This window comes from Parasteatoda tepidariorum, chromosome 7 (genome assembly GCF_982258835.1).
Source record: "Parasteatoda tepidariorum strain Cologne lab strain chromosome 7, Ptep-v5.0, whole genome shotgun sequence".
In the NCBI taxonomy this organism is placed as follows: domain Eukaryota; kingdom Metazoa; phylum Arthropoda; class Arachnida; order Araneae; family Theridiidae; genus Parasteatoda; species Parasteatoda tepidariorum.
Window position 1 is genome coordinate 84,881,016 of NC_141761.1, and position 25,290 is coordinate 84,906,305.

Here is a 25,290-nt window from a genome sequence, read left to right on the forward strand (position 1 = left end):
ACATTTCAATTAACTGCATGGACTCTCAAAAACAAACAAAATGTACTGTCATTGAATATTACGTTGCATCTAGAGCGCTCCTCTTATTCAACATTTCAATTATACAAATTGAAACATTTCAACAAAGTAACTGGCTCCACCCAAATCGTAGTTATCTCCAGAACTTTAGTCTGTCAAATTGTGAACATTCACCAAACAAATACGAACACAAAACCCTAAAAATGAAACGAAGATTTAGTTATTGGGGCAAGCGGAAAGAAAATAATACCGAGGTCTTGACCCCTTGTAACAAGGGATTAATTGGGTATAAGGTATAGTAGACAGGTTCGCCCATGGGACGTGAGAAGTTGAAATTTTCATTCTAAGCGAAAGCTGGGGTCAAGTAAGAGTAAATGCTTTGTTTGTTTCAAAGATGAGAGTATGAGGAAGAATAAAGAGGATGAGAGGTTGTATTGAAAATGTTCGTCGAAATAGGGAAATCAATTGTTTTTGGAACTCGACCTATTACACCAAAATTGAGGCTGGGGTGATTTATCGAAAAAATAAAGTCCAGTGGTTGAGCGAAAATGTTGCTCAAACCTAATGAAGAGAGGATTTGAATCACCATTTACTGCTGAAGTTTTATAGCCAACCTAAATTGAAGTACATAAAAGTGTGAATCTATAAAACCACGGGTGGTTTCTCATAAAAACATCGATGTAACAAAGAAATGAGATGTTCTTAAGCTATTAGTAAAAATTTTTGTGGCGGTAAAATTGCATAACATCGAGAATCGACATTTTTAACATAATTTTGCTTTATTGGAAATCATCAAGATTGAATGGAAGAAAAATGTTTCGACATTATGTATGTTTTTGAAAATCATTTATCGCTAGGAAAATAATTTAATGATTTCTTTTATGATGGTATAGAGAATTGTTGTGTAATAGCTCAGCAATTTTCTTATAAATGTAAGAAATATTTATTGTTTTCAGTTAACAAAAAAAAAAGAAAACAAGTGGTTTTTAAAATTTAATTTCATAATGCTTGAAAAATAAGTAAGAACAACCAAATTTTTGAACGTGTTATTTTGTTTTATAAATAATTAACTGTTTGGAAAATATATTGCGATTACAATTACCATCATGCTTTTCGGCTTGGGCAATGATATCCCAAATTGCTGTAAAGGTCGTCGAGAACAAAATAAACCAAGATTTTCCAGTTTTAAGCTCTTTTTTTAAAATTATATGAAGTTATCAAACTAATTATATTATGAAACTTATTTCAAATTTATTTTTAGATTTCATTAGCATTAAAAACATTATTTTTTATCTTCAATTTTCTTCTAACAATAATCATTAACTAAGGTAAGGTACCCAGAATGTCATTCGACATTTAAGTTTAATTTAAAGTCTGGGAAATAATATATTTTTTTTCTTTTATATGTTTTATTAAATTATAAGTCACTTAAAATAGCGCTTTTCATCTTAACGTTAGTTAAAGTCAAGAATGGAAAATCATTGTTGATTTTAACGTGTTGGTTCACTTTTACCCTAGTTTTAAGTTCAAAATTTCGAAACTTTACTTAACTTATACATTATTACTAAAAAGATGATTTTATCAGTAAATGTTTCTTAATAAGCTACATTTTGCTCAAAAAGTACAAAAATATGCACATAATTTGAAAAGGCAATTTTTGTTACGAATGACAAACGTATTTTCGTATGTTTTCGAACTTTATACTAGAGAAAGGAAAATAAATTAAAAGGGAAAATTTTAATTTAAATAAACTGAATTTGAATAAACTGTGAACAAATATTATGTTTATGCAATGTATTATTTAAAATGTTATTTACTTGGAAAATTTTTGCTAACGTTAATTTTTCACAAAAACTATATTTTTCAAATTTTTTGTAATTTCTTTTTGTCAAAAATCAATAATTCTCAAATGAAACTGGCAACATTTTTGTCCTATCTTAAACCTTAACTTAAAAGTCCCTTGGTAAGTTGAATTGATTTATGAGTCAACTCGATTTAATGTAACTCGATTAACTGGATCGTTAAATCGATTTAAAGCTCCAATTAACTCTATTTATGAGTTACACTTGGGATATCTTTCTTGCTATATCTTAGAAAAATTGGGATCAAGTTACGGTAATAAGTGCTGGCATTTAGGGAGCTGATACTTTTTACCGCAAAATCCATTTTTATCGGAATATGTATTTGAACAAAAAATCTGATGTACCGTAATTTTTACAGTAATAATTACTATAAATTCACTGAATCACTCAAATAATCACTTTTCCTATCTCTCTCTCTGAATCTCTCTTGTGAGTAAAAAAATATTGGTGCAAAAATTACGGTATATTTTACGGTGCGAATGGATTTCACGGTAAAGTGGATTTTACAGATGACGCACCTAAAGTGTGGTACTTCATTACGCATTTTAATTTCGCGTTTTTTACAATGTAGTCTGTTTCACTAGTAAATCAACATGTTTACGTTATAATATTTGCAATAGCAGAGGTAGCAATGTTTAAAAAATTATGAAAATTCAGACGAAATTAAAAATAATGAACATAAATAAAACCAGAAATAAAAGAAAACTGACTTTTATTTTAAGGTATCAGACTAATTTTGCTGTTGCTTTAAAAATATTAATATAAAATTTTAAAAAACAAGTTTGAATGTTTTATTGTGTGTAAAAACTGGCAAAAATTATTAATTTCCTTAAGTGGTCATTTTTAAGTAAAAATAAGTAACTTTTGCATCAACGCTAAACACTGTAAAAAAATTTCTATCTCCGGAAACAAAAAGCCCTTTGAGGATTTTATTTAGAAGGTAATCAACTATGTTTTGCGCTATTATTTTAAAAGCAAGTGCGTATTCTTCTGAGTTAGGGATCACTGTAGTTAAAACGGCATATTTTTAAAAATTTACACACGTGTCTTTGCGAAAAAACATGCATAAAAAATGAAATTCTACCTTTTTCTCTTAGTCTGTAGTTCAAAATGTGGGTGCTATAACCATGAACGCTCTTGAAAAATTGTAAACAATAACTTGAAAAAAAATATGAAATATCAAGTTTTAGGTGGTGTAAAGTATGAAAAAACTTGATTTTGAGTTAAACGAATTTTAAAACTTAAAATCACTAGCCTATCTACTGCTATCCTCTTACACAAAAACTGCTATAATTTTGTAAATCATTGGAGAACAAAGAAAAATATTTTTAGAAAGCTACAATTACAGGAATTCTAAATTTGTAATAAACTCAATTTCGAAAATTTTGTCCAAAATCATGCTTTTACACTAGTCAGGATACTTTAATAATGAAGTGTTTTATTTTAGTGAATACAGGTGCAAAAAGTTTTTTCCAATTGTTACAACTGTAAAAGATTATATCAAAGATCCCACATTAAAGATTTAGTATGATGCATTTGTTCTACTTTAAAAGCTTCAATTTAAATGTAATTTTCATATAATTTTTTAAAAGTTTTTCTCTAATCATCATGTCAAACAATTTTACAAATAAATGAAAAATGTTTAATTTTTTGTAGGTTTTTACTGACCTCTGACATCACTGCATAAAATAGCATCTTCTCTCTCTGATATTTGTGACATCATTCCCATGAATAGTTCTTCTACGCCAGACTCCAACAGTACTTCCTATAAACAATTATGTCTGTTTAATCAGGTAAATATATGCTTCCATTATTAAAAAACTAATTTCCTTCAATTTAAAAAAAAAAAATTACACTATAATTAATTATTATTGCTTAATGTTTTTAGGCAGTGCAACTCCATCAATTATAAAGAAAATTAACTTCGTAGAGAAAATTTATCGTAGTGTGTGTTACATGGAGAAGAAAAACACGAACACCATCAACTTATAAAAATTGAGGTTTTAGGTTGTTTTGTGCTTTATTTGAAGTTGATTTCAAAAACAATCACAAAAAATCAACCTCCTGAGCAGGGTGCATGAAATTGATTTACTCTATTACTCACATTTGAGCTTTTTTCTTCTTCTTTAGATAGATAGAAATCTACCTTAGAGCAATTTGCTTAGAGAAGTTGTTTTTGAGATGTTATTTGTTCTGCAAATAAACATATGAGGTGTGAATAATTTCTCTGTTTTTTAACTAAAAGTAACGCTCGGCTATACTGTATATGAGGTTAATTTGATGAGGTGTGAATGAGGTTGCAACAGTGGTTTATTGAAGCTATTTTTGGTGCAAACATAACCTCATTTTCCACCTCAGGCGTATTCTATACAACTGTCAACCTTAAATTTACCTTATTTTTTAAGGGGTTATTGCTTCAATGGAAACTACTGCTTTAACCTCCAAATCATCCCTTCTTTTCATTGTAATGTGTAGTTATTTTGTTTAAAAAATTTTTATATGTATATTGGGTCGAGACACCTATAATGAATTTTTTTAAAAGCCTCATTCTTAATAAACATACTTAGTTCCAATATCATCGTCAGTAATATCTGTAGTGCATTTTCTTGGCAGTTTTATTGAACTTGTCATCTTAAACAGCTCATAGAATATTTATAAATATTATGCTGACTCTTAATTAATGGTATTTTATATTAGTAAATTATAAAACGAACAATAATTTTTTTTTTTTAATGTTTATTTCTACTTAAATCAACAAATTTTTTAAGTTACTTTTTACTAAATAATTAAATTTTTCCCCCATATAAAACTAAAATTAGTTAATTAAATTTAAATAATGAATGAATATTTGAAAAAACTGTATTAACGTTAAGTAAAAAATGTATTTGAGCTTGAAAGGATGAAAAAAAGTATTTTATTAACGATTGAAAATTTGAAATATATATAAGAAGAGTGTGAAGTAATAGTAGGAATTGAAACAAAAAGGGGCCTGGTATCAGACAACTATTAAAGTATAAGTTTGGTGACGTGAACCATACATGCATGTATTGCATACATAATTATAATTCAGTCATAAATTCAATAAACAACATTACATGTTCTTTATTGAATTTATCTAGCACAGCGAATATAAAATAATTAAATGTGATCAATAAACAATTTTTTTTTGTTCAAGTAGAAGTATAAGTTAGAAATTTTCACTGTTATCTTTAAAATATGTGCAAAACTGAATCGTTTATAGTAAAATTTAAAACATTGACTAACGCTTAACCAATCAGAAAGTTCCATTTCGTTTATCGTTCATTCCTATTTAATTAATGAATTAATATTAGAAAAACTGCATTAACATCAGGTATCATTCACTGCAAGTTCAAAAGAATGCATTTGAACTTGATAGAATGAATAAAAAGTATTTTATTAACGATCGAAAATGTGAACAAGATATAGGGAGAGTGTGAACTAATAGAAGGAATTGAAAAATGTGTAGTAATTCAAATATATTAACTCTAAAATTAACTTTCAATATCACACATTCAGTGTTAAATTAACAAGCAATAAAAATTTTCAGTTAAATTACATAAAATCATTTTATCTTAAATAATGGAATGCGAATTGGAATTATTCTTATTTACCTCTGAATTCCACCATGTTGAGCACAGTCTTATTGCAGGATATCCACTCATTGTATTTTTGAAGTTGCATTTTCCATCTCTGTAAAATATTTTACTGTTTAACTTATATGTAAGTAAACAAATAAACAAACCGTGATAAAAAAAGAAAGATTACTTAATATTTATAATACATAAACCCATTAATGGTTTCTTAAAGTTTATTATGTATGGATGAAATACAGAAAAAAAGATTTTTTCAATAAGTTTAAGGGTAATTTCGCTGATTATGGCAACTGTTGTTTAAATAAAATTTGTTGTAAGATAATCTTTCACCCCTTTTGTTTATGATATTGAATATCGTTAAACGAGATTTAACGACGTATGATTATTTAGGATCATTGAACAGTAAATATTTTAATTTATCATGTCAATAAATATCAATTGGGTACTTGAAATTCGATAAAAAGTAAGGTGATTAGGCCTAACCATGTAATTAATCAGATTTCACTGGATACCTGTAGGCGATGTTACGCGTGTGTGTCGAGCCTGATTGGCTCCTGAAACTCCAATTCCACGATTTACCTAAGATGACGTCACTTGCAGGTATCCAATTAGTCAGGAATTGAAATACTCGTACATTACATCAGTCACATTCTCTATGGTATTTAATGTCATTAATGCTTGAAACGTTAAAACTTTAAACATTGTTGTACGAAAGATTTTGTCCATATTATATTATTTCCATTTCAGCATGAATCCCTCTGTCTTGATAAATGTAGATATTTGAGTAAAAAAGACTAAACTGATACTCAATTTGGTTGTTTAAAGAGAATTCCCATTTAAATTTTTTATTAAAAAAATAAAAATAATAATTAGCTGATGATGCAAACGATAAAAATTCAGGTATGGTATTTATATAAACTTAAGCCTGAAATCTCGGAAACATCTTTATTGTCAAATAGTCAAATGTTTCAACTGCAAAGGAGTTCTAGAAAAAGAATTTTCTTGCAATATGACAATATTGACTAAAGAACTTACTTAGTCATATCTTTCAAATCGAATTTTAAGTTTTATTTAATGTCTTATGTAACCAAACTAGAAAGAATTTTTTTGGTAATGAATTCATCTCAGTATTTCATATTCATAGCAGATTAAAAAAATTTGTTTCCAAAAATTGAAACAATCAGGAAGAGATAAAATGTACTTTCAAAAAAAGTATTTCACCATTAGAAAGTATTTACAGATTTTTTTAAACACCCCATGACTGGTGAGTGATATAATGAGTACATATATGGGACGCATGTGTGAGTTATATTTTACTCAAATGTCAAATTTAAATTTGGTGATGCGGGATTTCCCTGCCTCTTAACACGCATTTATTGCCTGAAACCACAAACATATCCAATTTCGAAAGACGCATGTGAAATACTTTTGACGCATGTGTAACGCATACATCTTTCCATTCTTAAATAAAAACATTAATTTTAATACACAAACAAATGTGGGAAAAGTAACAAATATTTGTCGCAAACTGTTATTTTCTTTTACTCAAATGTCAAAGTTAAATTTGACGATGCGGGATTTCCTTTCGTCTTAACAAATATTTATTGCCCGAAACCACAGACATATCAAAGATCGAAAGACATATCTATCAACGAGTGGCCTTTAGAAAAGTGAAGGCCGATTGCGAAGGACACATTATTGCATACTAATGATTCATCTGGTTTTCCAGCCAAGACCATTGGCCGAAGAAAGTAATTGCTATGTTTGGTTCGGATATTTTATTTGTTTCCGAAAGTATTTAGCAATCAAACAATCCATTTTCCAGAAATGGGAAACTCAATGAAATACAAAGAAAAGGATGTAAAACTCTAGAAAAAATATCATTTTAGAATTTTTTTTTAGTAAATTATTTAATTTCTTCAAGGATTCAAAAGAAATCAATAATTTCCTTAACACAAGCAGACGTTAAACGAAAATGGTTAATACTTGAAGCCAACAATTGAGTATTTGAAAATGGACTTAATTATAATAGTTATTTTACAAAATACGCCACCATTTAGAGATAATTAAGTATTTGGAGTTTTTTTTAACAGTTAAGTATTTTAGAAAGAATCGTTTAAAAAAAGTTAAACCAGTTGCTTGACATTTAGATTTAAACCTATCAAATGTTATTGCCTATCAAATGTCAAATATAAATCATAAGTTTTAATAGAAGGAAATCAGAAAGATTCGAATCGGTTCAAGTTTATGTGGGTTGAATGTAGAACTTCAGCCCTAAAACAGAAAATGCTTAAATCGGCAATTTATGTCTATGCCATTATGAATTTTTGTTTTTTTTGTTTTTCTGTTTTTGTGATAGTAATTTTGGTTTCATTATGAAAGCATTTCACACAATTCATATTTACCTAATTAAAGCTCGTTCTTTATTTTCAATTTTATTAAGCAAAATAAAATTAGTCATCAGTTGAAAAAAAAATGGTAATTTAAGTAGTTAGTTTTGTGACACTACAGACATATCGTTCGTAATTAGCAAAATAATTGTGGCTAAACATTTTCTCCCAGGGAACTTCAGTACAATCAAAAATTAAATAGAAATTTGAGCTTTTTTTTACATAGAGCTTGAAGTAAGGCATAATTTTTAAAAATTTAATTTCTGATGATAGGATAATAATTAATTAAGAAATATTATTTAAATAATCAGTCGAAATTTGTTAAGATTTTTAAATATTTATTTATATACTTTTTGAATTTTTAAGAACTTCATATTTTTTTCCCTATAAAAATATATTTAAGCACTGGTTTATTTCCAAATGAACAATATTTGAAATTTAAAATGAAGTGAAGTACCATAGAAATGCTTTAGAATAATAATAAATTAGGTATTAGACCATTTCACAATAACATTTACAATGGCGAACAGTTGGGCAAATATAATTTATATTGAAGTAATTAGCTGCACATTTTTGCAAAGAAATAACAAAATCAATGTCTAAGCAAAGCAATTTTGCTTCTAAATTATTGCTGTTTGCCCCTTAATACCCATTAGAGTAAGACATTGTACGAACAAAATATTTCAAAATTGATATTCTTTTAAGTATTTAGAATATGTGTTATACATTTAAATTGGAACCAATTTAAATTTATTAGTAAAACCCAGTATGATGGTTATTGCCAACTAGCCAAGAAGCTGTCTGTCGGGTTAAAAAATATTTTAGAAACTCAAACGAATGAGTGCATTTTTAAGTTTTTTGTTCTGAAATCAAAATTTTTGAATACAACTATGTAATCGATGATATAATTAACAATAGTACTGAAATACGAAGTGTGGCAATTAAATAACGAAACTGATGCTCTCTCGGAATAAATAGTATCAATCCTTTTTATTAATTTTTTTTAAAATTCAAGTTTGGCTATGGAAAAAAAATTCAAAATTATATCAAAATTAACCTCATGTGACCTTTTTCCATTAGTTGAGAACCATTAAACCATTGAAATTCAAAGCGGTCAGAATTCTTTTCTCAGAATACTTAAAAATTTTGGAAAAAAAAACAAATTTTGATTTTAAAGCCGCATTTAAATTTTGTATACGCAATAATCAGTAATTGTTCTAATAAATGTTTTTTTGTCAGTCCATAGTTTCGAGTAAAACAGTATGTTGAATTAGAAAAATTCCTTTCATGGATATGGTTCAGAGCTATCAATTTTCAATATTTCATCATGGATATTCTTAGGGCACTAAACCAGTTCATCTCGTGGTATCTAATTACAGAGATTACGATACCTGTTTAAAATTGCAGAGACGAGTGAACACTGTACAGAAAAGCCAAATGAAGTATGACAAGTTAATTATGTTGTTAGGTACAATATTCTATCGGATTGCATATTAATTACTATCTAAGATATATTTTTTAACCAAAAATATGTAACTATAAAAAAATTTGTGTCTTGGAAAGAAAGACACTCAAAAGTACATTAATTAATACTTTCTTTCAACTCTAACGAGTAATTATGGGTTGCAATATAACCTTTGAAGCTCAAGTGATGCCTTTGCAATACAGTTTATTACGGCACACAAGACATGCTTTTTAATAATATTTTGACAATAACTGTGAATGTAGGTTGAGGTATGTATTTACTGTCATTTCTGTTTTACTTATTTTCAAAGTAAAGGGAATTATTATGCTTGAGGAAGAACTTCGCATTGAAACTTTTATTGACAACTGAGCTCATGATTTAAACTTATTTTAATTACGTTTATTTATTTTATAATATGTATTGCATATTTATCATGTATAAATATTTTTTCAAAATTAAAATTATGCAAAATAAGAAATTATTTAGGGTTTTTAGTATATTTTTTCATCGCAATGAAAGTAGTATATTATTTGTCATTTGCTCTTTGTATATTAAATACTTGTTGTCGTATTTTATATTAATTAATTAGTAGTTCACTGTATATTAATTTTTAGCTCATTGTATATAAATTTTTAGCTCGTTGCATATTAATTCTCAGCTCATTGTATATTTATTTTTAGCTCATTGCACATTAATTTTTAGCTCATTGTATATTAATGTTTAGCTCATATATGATTCCACCAGCATAAGAGGAAGTAACTGACATATCTAGATCTATTTTATTTATTAAATTACTGTTTTAATTCTGAGCGATTGTTTTTTTTTTTTAGTTTTATTTTACAACTGGTGTTGAACAGCCGACCCAATACTGAATTTATGACTATCAATGTTCAACTCCGTAGCCTTGTAATTTTAATCCCGACGCAGAAGACAAGGGAATTCCTAAATCAAGCATTGATACAAACTAGCTTTCCAAGAGAACTTTCTGATGGAACTAACCCGCATTTGTAATACATGGTAAGGAAAACTATGAAACCTCCCAAGTGTTGCTCGACGACCAGGGAATTCTGACCCACGATACGTCTACCACTGAGGATATTTGAAGTCAGTACAATGGTCGGTGCGAGCCGGGAGCAGAATTCGATTTGACTAGTCAACGCTAGGATTCAAATCTGGCTCACTTCAGTGACCCACCGCGGTCCTTTGAGCGAGACTTTATTTCATTTCATAAACGGAGCTGAACAGCCAACCTAATTCTGAGCTTGCAACTATCAATGTTCAACTTTGTAACCTTGTAATTTTGAACATAACCCAGAAGACAAGGGAGGGCCTAAATCCAGCATTGGCAAACACTAGCCTTCGTGGAGGACTTTTTGATTGAACTAACCCGCATTTGCATTATATGGAGAGGAGAACTACGATGATAGTAGACGGATTTAACTCATGATCCGTCAATCACTGAAGGTATTTAATGTCAGCACTGTAGTCTGAGCAAGTCGGAATCAGAATTCGTTTTACCAGCCACCACTGGGATTAGAACCTGAAGTCACCTCATTGGAAAGCGAATCCTCGATTCCCTGAGCCACCGCGGCTCTTTGAGCGAATTAGTAGTTTTTTACATAATTAAGATATCTTGTAGTTCGCATAGACATCAATTTAAGCATAAAATAATTTATGGTTTTAGCAATCAATACGAAATAATTCAGAGCAGAACATTTTTAAAGGAAATTAGAATTATTATTTTTACTTTAATAAGTCAAAGTTCCCTTTAATTTAGTTAATAATTTGAAAATATCTAAAACAAGTCAAATTTACTTGTACTATACATTCTTATCCTTTTCATTGGTTTCTTCAACATATCAATGAATTTTGCATTTAAAATATTTTTGAAAAAAAAAATATGAAGTAGGAACTGTTAAAAACATTGTTAGTCCAAACTGAAGTTGACAATATCAGAAGTCAATATTATTATTAAAAATGATTATTATTAAAATATTATTATTAAAAATGAATTTCTTTTTAGAAAAATTAAAAAAAAAATTTTTTTCCTGGAAAGTTATGATAACAAAATATAAAAAACTTTCAATGATAAAATTTTTCTTTGAAAATTGAAGTTTTAAATGGAAAATAAAGAAAAAAAAAGCCGATTTACTATAAAACTATTTTTTTTCTAAAAATTACGTTCATTACCTTATTTTAATGCATTATTTTTAAATGAAAAATAAAAGGATAATTTGATGCACAATAAGAGTTTTAAAAGTTTTATTTTATTCAGAAACAAAAGTATAAAATTTAAAATTAATCCAATATCTGGAATCGTGGAATATTTTCTCAAAAAACTGAGATTAAAAATATACTTAAATAAAATAAACCTCATTTGAAATACAAATTATTTTATAGAATTAAATTTTAAAAGAAAGGTCTTTCATTAACGTCCTTTTTTCTTACAGAAAATATCACTGCCGATTATTTCTAAACTTAAACATCAGAAGGTATCTTTTACGTTATTTTTTCCTATGAAAAACATTTATTATAAGTGTTTATTTTTTTAAAGAAAGAATTCTCAACTTTCGTTTATTTCTTTTTTAATAAAAGTACATTTTTCTCTACAATTCAGAAAAATATTTTAACAATTTAATCAAGCTGAAAAGTTACATAAGAATATCTACTAGAAACATTCAGTATTTAATGTTACCCTATCACGTGAACATTTTTTTTTAACTCAACTCTGTAAGGAATATCTGCGAGTAATTCAATCCTGATCTCCATAAATTCACAAAAAAAAACAATTTTCCCTAGACGTAAATTAATAATTCAAATTTCTTATAATAATTCGTTATAATGATTTATTATTATAATTTATTATAATAATTGATCATAATAGTTTATTATAATAATTTATCAGAATAAATTATTATACGTGTTAGTTTTTAAAAAAAAATTCATTTTTCTCCACGATTCAAAAACTATTTTAACAGTTTAATTAAGCTGCAAAGTTACATAAGAATATTCTCGATTTTCTCAGTTTTTACATTAAACATTCATATCACATTAGGAAAATTGTTTTTTTTTTTTCTAACTCATCTCTGCAAATAATATCTGCGAGTAATTGAATCCAGACCATAAATTTACAAGATAACCAATTTTCCCAGGACGTAAATTAATAATTTTAATTTATTATAATAATTTATCATAATGATTTCTTATAATAATTTCTTATAATAATTTATCATAATAGTTTATTATAATAATTTACTATAATAATTTATTATACATGTTAATTTTTGGAAAAAAATTCTTATCTTTTTAAAAAAAAAAAATTCATTTTTCTCCACAGTTCAAAAGCTATTTTAACAATTTAATTAGGCTGCAAAGTTACATATGAATATTCTCGGTCTTCTCAGTTTTTTACATTAAACATTCATATCACGTTAGAAAAATATTTATTTTTTCTAACTCATCTCTGCAAGCAATATCTGCGAGTAATTGAATCCAGACCATAAATTCACAAGATAACCAATTTTCCCAGGACATAAATTTATAATTCAAATTTATTATGATAATTTCTAATAATAATTTATTATAATGATTTAGTATAATAATTTCTTATAATAATTTATCATAACAGTTTATTATAATAATTTGCTATAATAATTTATTATACATGTTAGTTGTTGGAGAAATATTCTCAACCATTTTTAAAAAAAAAAATCATTTTTCTTCACAATTCAAGAACTATTTTAACAATTTAATTAAGCAGCAAAGTTGCATAAGAATATCTACTAGAAACACTCAGTTTTCTCAGTTTTTTACATTAAACATTCATATCACGAAAGAAAAATATTTATTTTTTCTAACTCATCTCTGCAAACAATATCTGCGAGTAATTGAATCCAGACCATAAATCAACCAAAAACCAACTTTCCCGGACGTTTGATAAGCATATTTCTCAAGTCAACTTGTGAGTCCACAATAGTGGGTGGGTCCTAAAGCCAATCGTAAAAATTCAATATTTACTGTCACCAGTAAATGTTATCAAAGTAAATAATGACTTAAACTTAATTGGAAAAACGAGTTGTGTAACTCCGATAACCAGAAATTTCATGGTTTTGTTCGATGGTCATTTGTATGATTGGTCATTTATCTAAATAACTAAGTAGCTGCTGTCATATATGTATATAAATAATTAATAATTTGAATTCAAAATAGCGTTATATATGATTGTTATTAATGAAGTTCAAAACTAAAAGGTTATTTTGAAATTTTAATTATACTAATATGTATTTATATTTAGTCTGTTTCTTACCCAAATAAAAATAAAAAATTGGCAGTAAAAACCATTCATTTCTACTTTTCATTTCTATGCGTGACTTCTGCTTCATTTTATAGGTAATAACATATGTATTTATTTCTGATAGTTTACACAACAAATTATGGTCAGTATTTGATCAGTTATTAAAAAGTGGTAGTCACGTTAGTTTAATTTTCCCAAATAGAAGGAGAAATAAAATGTTTTTCCTATCATATTTTTAATAAAATTTCCAGATAGGTAACAGATATTTGTATTTATTTTACATAATATTCAATAATTAATTAGCATAGGCATGCGCTAATTGCATAGGTCTATTTAAAATGAATTAAGAAAGGAATGATAAATCCTTTAAAATTTAAAATTAACACACTTATGAAACTAGTTTATCCAAAGATAATTCTATGTCGAAAATAATTTTTGATAAGTATATTACTTTTTACAATTTTATTTAATGACAGTCAATGAAATTTCGTTTTTTTTAAATGGTTTAAATTTTTTTAAAAATTAATTTTGTAACGGAAATCACTGAACTTTCGTTCTTCACCTAGGAAGATGCCGGAAGTATTACTCATTTAAGGTTACTCACTGGACACCTGTGAATCTAAGTCACGGATGCGAGTAGTATTGCCACAGATACCGGTTTATAGGGTGGGCCACATTTACACATCACACAAAAGAGAGCAACACAGAGAGAAACATCCATGCCCTGAGCGGGATACGAACCCCCAACCATTGGCTTCACAGTCAGGCAAACTGATCGTTCGGCCAACAAGCTGGCAATTTTGATTTGTAAATGTTATGTCGATGTTGCGTTGCCCTTAGCTTATTTTAGCATTTTAACTTTAGTTTTTGTATCTATTTTAAGCCTTAAATTAATTTTGCTTTTTGATCCTCTGTGCAACCTATAAGCGAATCTTACCAGAATGATATTTTCCTGCAGGAAACACTAAACCCTTCCGAAACATTCCAAATGTAAACAATATGAAATGCTGGTACTAATTACCGATGTATAAACTTTTTATTCTATGGTAGTTGTAAATTTTTTTTCGCTCACTTCTATAATTTCAAGCTTTTAAGTTTTTTTTATTACTATTTTATTTTATAACCGTTGTTGAGCCGCCAACCCAATTTTGAATTTACGACTATCAATGTTTAATGACGAAGCCTTGCAATTTTGTACCCGATCCAAGAGACAAGGGAATTTCTGGATCAAGAATTGGGAGAAATTTGCCTTCGTAGAAGATTTTTTGAAGGAACTAACCCGCATTTGCGTTACATGGAGAGGAAATCCATGAAAACCTCCCCACGGTTAGCCGAATAGCAAGGGGACTCCAACCCATGATCCGTCTACCACTGAGGATATTTTACGTCAGCACTGTAGTCGGTGCGAGCCAGATGTGGAGTTCGTATCTACCAGCCATGACTCAAGATTTTAAGTTTTCGAGTTTTTCCGAAGAAAAAGAAAATGTAACGTTATGTTGAACACACAAAATATTGTTGGCGCTTAAAAACTTTTATATAAAGAGCTTAAAATAGGGTAAAAATGCATGTAACGTATCGGTTGTTGTTTCCAAAAAATTTGAAAATGTAATATCATTCCAAATATGTTTTGTATCACTTCATTTTTTTCGTATTCCGTTCCAACTACGCAGAACCTTCATATTTTTTGTTGATTACCCGTTCGTAATTGTTATCCTCCCCACAGAAGGATCCATATAATTATCTTAAAATCCATGCGCGTTAATTTTCTTTTCTGAAGAAATCAAAAGTGAAAAAATACTAACACCAACTTAACTTTGATTGGAAAATCGTGACTTCTTTTCCATCCAAAGTTGTACAATTTATGTGAATGGGGTTATTTCACTTATGTTCATCTGTCAGTCTCGATTTTTGTTTGTATTCCAACTCAATCGTCCAAGATCTTTATCTCACCCTAGATGCGCAATATAAATCATGGAAACTCTCTAAGTGCGCACGCATGTCAAGCAGAAATCCATTAATTTCCATTGAGACTAATGATACTAAGTTCAATTTATCAAGTATTTTGATGGAGATTTTTGATTTTCTTATCTACTTCACTAACCCTTCAAGATCTTAATGACTTTTAATTTTTATGTATGGAAGTGAATTTTAAAAGCGGAAGCATAAGAGGAAGGGGTACACGTGCTCCATCCTAACTGGTTAATGTAGTATTGCAATAACCTTACCTCATTAGTTTTGCAATGGTAAAAATAGAATTTGAATGTTGGGAAAAAGAAGAAACGTTGCTAATAATAGAACCTACTACAACAACAAGTTTTTGCTAAAGTACAATGAATTGAAAAAGTTTCATTTATTAAGGTTAAAGTTGAGAGTACTCTTAAATGGAACTATTAACTTTTTTGTGAATAAAACAGAGAAAGTAGTGTAAATTAATAAATTTACCTTCGGTAAAGTCCTGGTGGTATCATAGTGTGTGCGAAACGAAAAGCTGCACTTTGAAATACGTGGCTAACTCCGGGATGTACATCAGGCTTGTATCCTATAAAATATGATTTGGTAAGCGTATAATAAAGCATAGTCTAAAAGTTTATTATTATGCATCGATTTCAAAATATTTCCAGATTTTTCAAGCATCGGTTTAAACGATATAAAGATACTAAATTAGATTTAAATAAATTCTGGATAAATAAAAGCTTAAAATTTATGTAAATAATAGTTTCAAACTTAGAATTTCCATAGTTTTACAACTTCGTCATATTTCAGGTAAATTTCATATAAATAATTGAATAAAATAAAAACTTAACGCACAAAAAATATAAAAAAATGACGTTGAATTTTTTGAAGATGAAACAGTCCAAGCAAAATCTTCTAATTATTGAGACATTATTTTCTAAATTTAATACTTAAGTTTTTGCAAATTTAGTTTCTTGAAAGAGAAATGAAGCTAAATTATGTTACCAAAAAGTTATTTTTCTCTTTGTAGTGTCAGTTGATGTTGAGGATTTTCGAAGACTTATAGCTAAGTTAATTTATGCAACCACAACATGTATGGACTATTTTTCTTTTATATAATCAGTGAATTTTTAATACATAAATTATTTTTTTCGGAAGTGTGAATTAAAATACTTAAAAAATGTTGTCAATTAATCAATTAATCGTTTCAACGAAGTATTTTTACTGAAAATTTGGTGAAAAAAAACCCACCTTAAAAACATGTATTGTAAACTAAAAATACCAATCAAAACCAGTACTTACCCGAATATGGGGTAATATCTTCTTCCAATAATGTTGGCACATATTCGTACAAAATAACTTTCTAAAAAAATAATAACAGTTTTGAATTAACATTGTGCATAAGAATTACCATATAAATATAAATTATAGTTAACCCCTTGACATACGATGACGTCTAGGAGACGTCATTTGTTTCATATGCAAAAACAATAATTGACGTATCTCAGACGTCTTCCACACAGAGACGCCTACTTGAGCCGGACAGCAAATAAATACTTTAAAGTGGTAGTTTATCAAGTGTAATTCTTGGATTAATAAATTCAATTTAGTAGATTTTCATCCACCACTATTTCTAAATAACTCGCAGGCTTATATAATTCACCACTTTATAGTAGTTCTGCAATGCTATTCCTTTTAAAAAGCGAGCAAAAATAGTCAAATATTTGCAAAATTTAGTTTATAGTTATTTACCGTTTTTTAAAATTATTTTGGCGTGTCCGGAAACGTTGGCATCTCTGTCAACATTCCGTTGCGAGTTGTTGCTTACGGTGCAATCAAAGATCATTTCTATATCAAGAAATTAATAATTCCGCACAGTTTAGAGTTTTTGTGTTTAATGATGAGTCAAGGGGTTAAAAAATGATCTAAAATTATTATTTAACGATGGCATCAATAAATGAAAAATCATACGTGGAAGTATTCTTTAAAGCTAACAAAAGCTTCTTTTCAATCAAAATATATCATAATACAATTGAAATTAAGATATAAAAAAAACTAATAAATACAATAAAAATTAAAAAGGGATACTTATGAAACAAGAGAAATGCAGTCAAGAGTGTAGCTGTGAATGAAATGATATTTGTTTAAAATATAAAACCTAGGTAATATTTAAGATGGTTGGACGTAAAATATTATAGTTCTTGAAACGTAAGATCTTTAATGACATGGCATTCCTATTTCGATATAATAACAGTTTTAGTAACTATACTTGTAAGTTATGTAGAGAAAATGACAGTTTTGTCAGACATTCCAAATGAGAATGACGGAAAGCAAATTAAATTGTGATACGTGATTTGACCGCTTAAGTTTCTTTACATAGTCCATGTTTGCAATTAGAAGTAACAAGCAATTAAGATGACGAAGTGGTGGAAGAAGATATGATGGATGATACGATGTAACTGATATGTGATTTCAATTAATCCATTGATGAATCAAATTTAAGAGGAGAAGAAAAGATTTGATGCATCGACTTGTATTTTATAAGTTAGATCCACGTGAATGAAAAAATGAATTAAATATTAGTAAAGATCATTAAAGAAATGGATGCCAATAATAAGATAGTGTATTAAGCAGATAGTGTATTAAGCAAATAATGTATTGAAGTTGTTTGAAAATAATTTATATTGTTCTTTTGGTAATAGTTTACAGTCGGGGGTTGCTCTAATTTTTTGGTGACTTGCAAATAAACGAATATAGATGTAGTTTATAAACCAACCAATCAATCACATAAAGGTAAGCAAAAGTTGCGGTAACCCAAAGATGACGTCATTGAAAGCAAAGACAGCAAATTATATCATAGTTACCAGAAATGGGATTGAACGAAAATTATTGCCAAAAAATAGAACCTCCGATTATATACTAGAGCCGTTCTTTTAACTATTTTTTATTGATTTGATGGATTTAAAATCGAAATTTTTGCATACTTTTTTTTTGTTATGCGATACAATGCGATTTTTGCAATGCGCTACATTTGTTAATTAAATGTGGTAAAATAAGAAAATATTTTAACTGAATGTACAATTGAACAATAAAAATAAAAGGGACGAGGCTATTTTTAATCAATTTCAACAAAGGAGAAAGTTATATCAAAAAACGTGCTAAACAAACGGGTGTAAGCTTAGGGTAAATTTAGAAGAAGGTCATCAGAGCAACTCGTTGCTATTAGACTGGTACTTAATAAAATAGGGGAAATTGAATAAAGTAATGTAAAAAAATTGAATAAAGTAATGTAACACATTCCTCTGTAAAGGTCAAACAAAAACAGATAAACTTCAGTTTCAAAATAAACTTATTTTAACAAAAGTATTTCAGCATAATTTATTGTAATCATGGGACAGTTGCTTCTTCAACTCCAAGGAAAAATTTTTAGAAAGTTTTAATTTTTATTTAGTTTTAATTTTAAATTAGTTTTAATTTTAAATTACTTTTAATTTTAAATTACTTTTAATTTTAAATTACTTTTAATTTTAAATTACTTTTGATTTTAAATTACTTTTAATTTAAAATTATTTTTAATTTTAAAATAAATTAATTTTAATTTTACTAAGAATAACTACTCTGTTTGCATAAAAAAGTTTTAACTTTACTTAACGTGAAGCTTTTAAGAGTCTAATAACTATTGTACAAGACTAAGCAAAAATCTGACCGATGCGTGCAGTGTTCAGGAAGCTGACCATATGTCAGAAAGGTCTCGGGTTTGAATCCTGATCAGAGGCATGGATGTTCTTTCCTTTTACTGTACTATCCGATCATCTTACTGCTTGCTAGGGGGGGGGGAGTATCGTTGGGACGACAAGTTTGGTGTTTCCGAAAGAATGGCCAAGATATTTGATCTTCTGATATCACGGGAAATGATGAACGTCAATATATGGCCGGTGTGATGTCATAGGCTTTAATATATCCTAGCTTTAAAAATTTCAAAAATTCAATTTTCTTTATAATTCTTAAAAAAAGTTAATTAAATTGAACCAATTGTTAAATTTTCGTTAAATTTCATAAAAAGGAAAATCTGAATATTTTATTCTCTTCCTGAAAATCATTGTAAAGGCACACTTTTTTATAATTCAAAGAAATGTATAATTCATTAGTTCACTGTCGCGAATATACCGAGCACCAGAATGTATTTCTGTTGCCACAAAAAATGTTCAAGTTATTCTGACGGTATTTTTGGAGATTAAGCTATAGATATTTTATTTAAAATTTAATATTAATAACACGAGGTTTGCTGTGTTTTTAGTTTTTTTTATCTTTCAATAAATCACCAACTATTGATCTGTTCCCATGATTCTAAGTTTTCGTTGGGAACAATTCAGTCACTTTTTATTTTAAATTCTTGGCGTAAGGATTAAGGGAGGGATTCGCCCCTCATTCCAAACGTTATTAATTTGATAAAAAAATTTCAAATTAAGGTTCAAGGATGTATCTTTTCATATCTATTATAGATGTCTGATCCTTACTCCTTTTTTGTTTAACTTCATAATGGCCATTGTTAATTAAATAAAAGCAATTATCGCTTTGATATATCTGTGGAAGATCAATTCTTCACAAGTGGAATGTGCAATATGTATTTACTATAATCACGCCTTCATAAAACTATTGGAAATCATGCTTCCTTATCTTAAAGACAGCAATAAAAATATCCTCCACCATAACCTATATGTAATGCCTATAACAGTATCGCAGGTGGGCATTGGATAAAAAAGAAATATTGAACAAAAATGATAGTCCTTATCTGTAAAATAATTTTGTAAGCATAAAACACCAATATAAACAAATTAAAACATCACAAGAAGAAAGACAAAATTATTTAAATTCATGAAATACTAACAAGGTATTGAAGGATTTAACCTTTAAGACATCGAACACGGTGGTGTATTTAGTCAACAGTGTGGACTTGCATTTTAAAATCTTGATTTTTTTTTACTGCTCTGGCGTCAGCTTTCTCAGAAGCTCCGATTACTATTCTTACGATCTAAAGCAAAGTTCCTCTGAATTCGTCCTTTCGCATAAAAAGAGGCAAGATAATTGCGGCCTGTAATACTTTAATGATCCCTATTTTTTATCAGGAAGCTTAGAGCAGAGCGGTGCAAGTTCAGGACCCCAAACTCATCTTTCCAACAACTTGTCTGGAAGATCTTTTTGACGGCCAAATGTGGCATAATTGCGGAGCTTAAAAATGAGTTCAACAAAATTCGAACGATTATCTTAAGGCATGGGTGTCCCTTGGGACAGAACTTGATGACCGATAGAAGCAAAAGGCTTGGTTGGTGGCGAGCAATATAGTTCACTTACTTCCAGGTTAGAATCTGCGTCTCGGCCATTACGAGACGAATGCTTTCTCGCGCCAGTTAAGTGTCTACGATTGTTAATGTTACGTTTTTATGGCGATTAAACTTATGGTCCAGAAATTTACGACTTCCTTATTAGACAATAATGCCATTAAATACTATCCATTAACTTTAAAAGCTTCGAATAGCATAAAAGAAAGTGATCCACGAATTTATTTGAATTGTGTGAGATCATTTGATAAGACATCCGACCTAATTAGAAAGTATGAAACGATAAATTGGAAGAAATAAGTGTCCCTCTTACATCCAACAAAAAATGAATGTAAAATAACCATTAAATTTTATGTAATATCGTAATTTTTGCAGAAAAATTTGCACATTAAATTCTCAATATTAACATTGATTCCCTAGATCATTCTCTATCCAAGAATAGTGCAATTTGTATACAAAAAGAAGGTTATTTTTTTAAAGTAAATAAATATGAACACAGCATGAAAGACACAATTTAATGATATTTGAAGAGACAGGAAGTTCATTTGGTATCATGAAGAAGTACTATTATCATTGACAAACACAGGAGTACCAAAAAGTGATATTTCGGTATTATTACTTCCTAATTCAAGTTGTGCATCAAATTTTCTATCAAAAATTAAAATAAGAATTGTTTAGGAATTTTCATGAGCATGTAGACAATTGAAAAATATTGCTTTATTGCCACGTTTTATATTGCTTTATTACCACGTTTTACAGAATTTGTTTTCATATCTGTTAGTTTGTGTGGAACAATCGAGATTTTACCATAATCTAAGGCTATCTAGAATGCTTAAATTATATTATTATTATATTTCAATAAGTGCACTGTATTAGACACTCATCTCTCTATGGGTTACTCTACTTCTGATAGAGAATCCGAAATCTGAGAGCCAAAACCTCACCCGTGATTGGGCTTATAACAATCATTTTCAGCATTAATGCCCGTGGATGTGACAGATTTAACAACTACTAAATTGTTCTAATTATAAATGGTACCAGTTTTTTGGGGATATTTAAAAATTAAACTAAATTATGATTACATTTTATTTAATATAAAAATTAAATGTTGGTTCGGTTTCTTGTACTGTCATCGCCAAGAGGTAAAGTGTGAACTAGGTTGAACAGACTTTTGAAAGAGCGATATTGCTTATGGGATTGCTTATGGACTTGAATTATGGGATTGCTTGAATTATGGGAAATCCAACTAATTCGTAGAGATCGCTGATGTCGGATGACAATGCAAGTTTCAACTGTTTCCTAGCAACTGTTAGCAGAATTTATTGTCCTTTATCATTAGTCGAAAACTCCAAACGCTTTCCGGCATAAACAGAAAAAATGAAGGAAAAAGTGAGACAAAAAGATTTTGCCTATGCAGGAATAGCCACCTGTGCTTCATGCTATATTTCCTAACCATAAATTATAAAAATGATAAATATAATATTTTTCACTTATTTTGTATTATACAAAATGAGTAAATACAAAATAATGAAACTACGTTTAATAAAAATTTGGCGCCAAAAGGTTAATACAAAAAATAAAATTTTAATTTTTGATCGTTGGTAAAACCACTAAGAAATACCACGAATTTAGATTTCAGTTTTGTTTTCCAAAACGTTATTAATTGTTTTAACCCTAATACTTCATAATTATACCTAACTGCATTAATTCATATTTTCTCTTCTTTTTTCATGAAAAAATTTGAGTTCTCAATTTATTATTATATTGTTTTTGATGAGGGAAATACTTTTACATGTTTCGGGTTATTGAAAGAATTGAACTGATAATACAGTTAAAACACCCAAAAGGTAAAAACGATTATGGTACGTCAAGTATAAATTATTAATTAAGCCCGACGTAAAAACGGAAAGATTGAAGTATACTTAGGGTCATGAAACGTGTATTTACCTGTAGAAGATATAAATGTTGATGGACGAAAGTTATTTTGAAAAACAATAAACAGAAATTTTCAAGTCATAGTTTATTGAAAGAAGGCTTAAAAAATAAAGGGCTAAATTTTTATAAGACTTAGTGCAGTGTGGAGTAAAGTTAATCTATATATATATTCCTCTTACACGGCGACAAAAAAAGCCTCATTACAACTCCCCGAATGGCAACGCTAGAGAATCGACCAATGATTGCCGCTAAAAATGTCACATGCCAAATCTAGCTGAGATGGCTCAACATATAGCGCTTTTAAGAACGGAAACTGAAATAACCAGAGAGAGCATAAGCTAGGCAGAAGTGAGTAGTCTTTGTCGATAGATCTCTATTTTAATATTTTGTCGAAAGCGCTTTTTTTTCTCAAGAATTTATACATTACGAATTTATTTGACGATTTTCGATTTAGATCACGAATTCATTTGTTTTACTAGAATTTATTTGTTTATGCAGGTTTTTCCATTGCAATTCACTTATTTCAATTTTTAATAGACTTAATTATAGCCAAAATTTTAACCTTTTTAAAGAGATATCAGTCTTAGAAATTTTATCTTAAGATTTTATACTATAGCACATTTCTAATAGGTTTAACGAATTACATGTCATTTATTTGAATTCAAATTTATTTTAATGGCTTAGTATTTAAGAAGAAGATGTAATTTTTTTAAAAAAAAAAAAAGTTGCTATATGGATTTGAATGATTGTTTTGAATTCTTAGAATTTTGTGCATTTGCAATGTACCTAAGTTAGTAGCGAGCGAAGGGAGCTTGGTTTGCGAAGCAAATCATATAAGATTGCGTAGCAATTTTTGGGGGTTGGCGAGCGTTAGCGAGCATGGGGAGCAGCCCACTAGTGCATTATATTTCTAAAATGTTGCTAATAGGATTCAGGATAGCAAGTAACAGGCATTAAATGCGTCATAGAAAAAGAGACAACAATCCGATACTTTCTATAATTGTATACAAATGCATAACAATTAATGGGGACATTTTGTCAGATGCAAATTTTTTTTTTTATAGATTTGACTTCGTTTTCGTCAACGCAGCTTAGATGAAATCAAATGATTTGTAAACTTTTCAACAGCAAGCATATTAGAAAACTGGCATGATTGGGTCAGATTAAAGGTAATTAAGACATTATCGTTTAACTGCTTTGCGCGTAATCTTTGTTTTTTTAGATAAATTCTTAAATGCAGTACGTGACTTGAACATAATATTTGCCGACTGCCTATAGAGGTAAAAAAAAATTCATAATTACAGAAAATCATCTAGTGATTTATAGCTTTCTTATTATACTATAAATTTCCGTACATTCTTCCGAGAACTGTATCGAGATCAGTTTGTTGGTTTTTCGTGTATCGGCGTTCTTGGATGATGAACTGAATTGAATTTATCATAATTCCAGGCATAATTAACACATCGCTAAAAAGATGAATTTTATCTTATCATTTTGATTGTTTTTGTACGGCGCTGTTTTGATTGTAGACACTGAATCATTATTTTTAATCGTTATTTTTTAGAGAATTAAAATTAATTTTTAATAAAACTATAAAAAGGATTTAGTTATTTTTTTTCTGTTAGGACTTTGTTATTGCTTAAGATATTAAATTATCTTAATTCATACGCTTTAATTTTGTTTTTTAATTATGTAGATGAAGTCAGATTAACTTCATAAAAAATTATAAAAAGTTCTGATTAACAATTATAATTATAAGAAGGTATAAACTTCAGGAATAAAAGGTTTTTACTAGCATCTTTATAATAAATATTTATCTTCCATGGTGCTCATAGTTATGTTTTGAAATCCCTGTTAGAAATTGCTATTTTCTAATCCAGCAGCCTGTAACGACTAGCTCTCCTATTTGGCATTTTCGTAGATTAAAAATTGTAAATTTAATTCTCGACTTTTCAGCTAAGGTAACGAATATGACAAATAAGAATAATGAAGGAATATGGTAATACCTAGAGGACTTGGGCTCCGTATTTATAAAGAAAAAAAATCTTTTTTTTTGCAGAGAACTATAAAAAGTAGGAACTTAAACAAAATATTTTATTAAGAGGCAATCTTATTTGAAATCTAAAATGGGATGTTAAAAATTCTAAAAATATCAATTAAATTAAAAATTTACGTGAAATAAAATTTTAAAAAAAAATACAAGAAAAAATAAAATGTTACACTGATACAGAGTATTTTAAACAAACAACACATTATCATAAACTGAAAAAATCTGCCCAAAATTATTAGTTCTGACAGTTAAAATTTTTTTTTATTTAGAATGACAATTATTGAATTATTGAATTTGATATTCAAGATATTCATTAACTTATAATATTTTATTTGTAAGCTGCGAAAGTTGAAAGGTTTTAGTGTATGTT

At 28.4% G+C, this 25,290-nt stretch overlaps 1 protein-coding gene across 3 annotated transcripts in view; it reads right to left on the reverse strand.

Annotated features, from left to right (window-relative positions):
* The window catches only part of Duox (dual oxidase), a 201,744-nt gene that overhangs the window by 50,127 nt on the left and 126,327 nt on the right, over positions 1-25,290 (reverse strand). For all 3 annotated transcript variants that reach the window (XM_043045166.3, XM_043045167.3, XM_087168163.1), the window contains exons 7-10: positions 16,899-16,959; positions 16,086-16,182; positions 5,513-5,591; positions 3,549-3,645 (exon numbers count right to left, since the gene is read on the reverse strand). In XM_043045166.3, the coding sequence (XP_042901100.1) occupies positions 3,549-3,645; positions 5,513-5,591; positions 16,086-16,182; positions 16,899-16,959 (334 nt within the window). The remainder of the gene's footprint in view (positions 1-3,548; positions 3,646-5,512; positions 5,592-16,085; positions 16,183-16,898; positions 16,960-25,290) is intronic.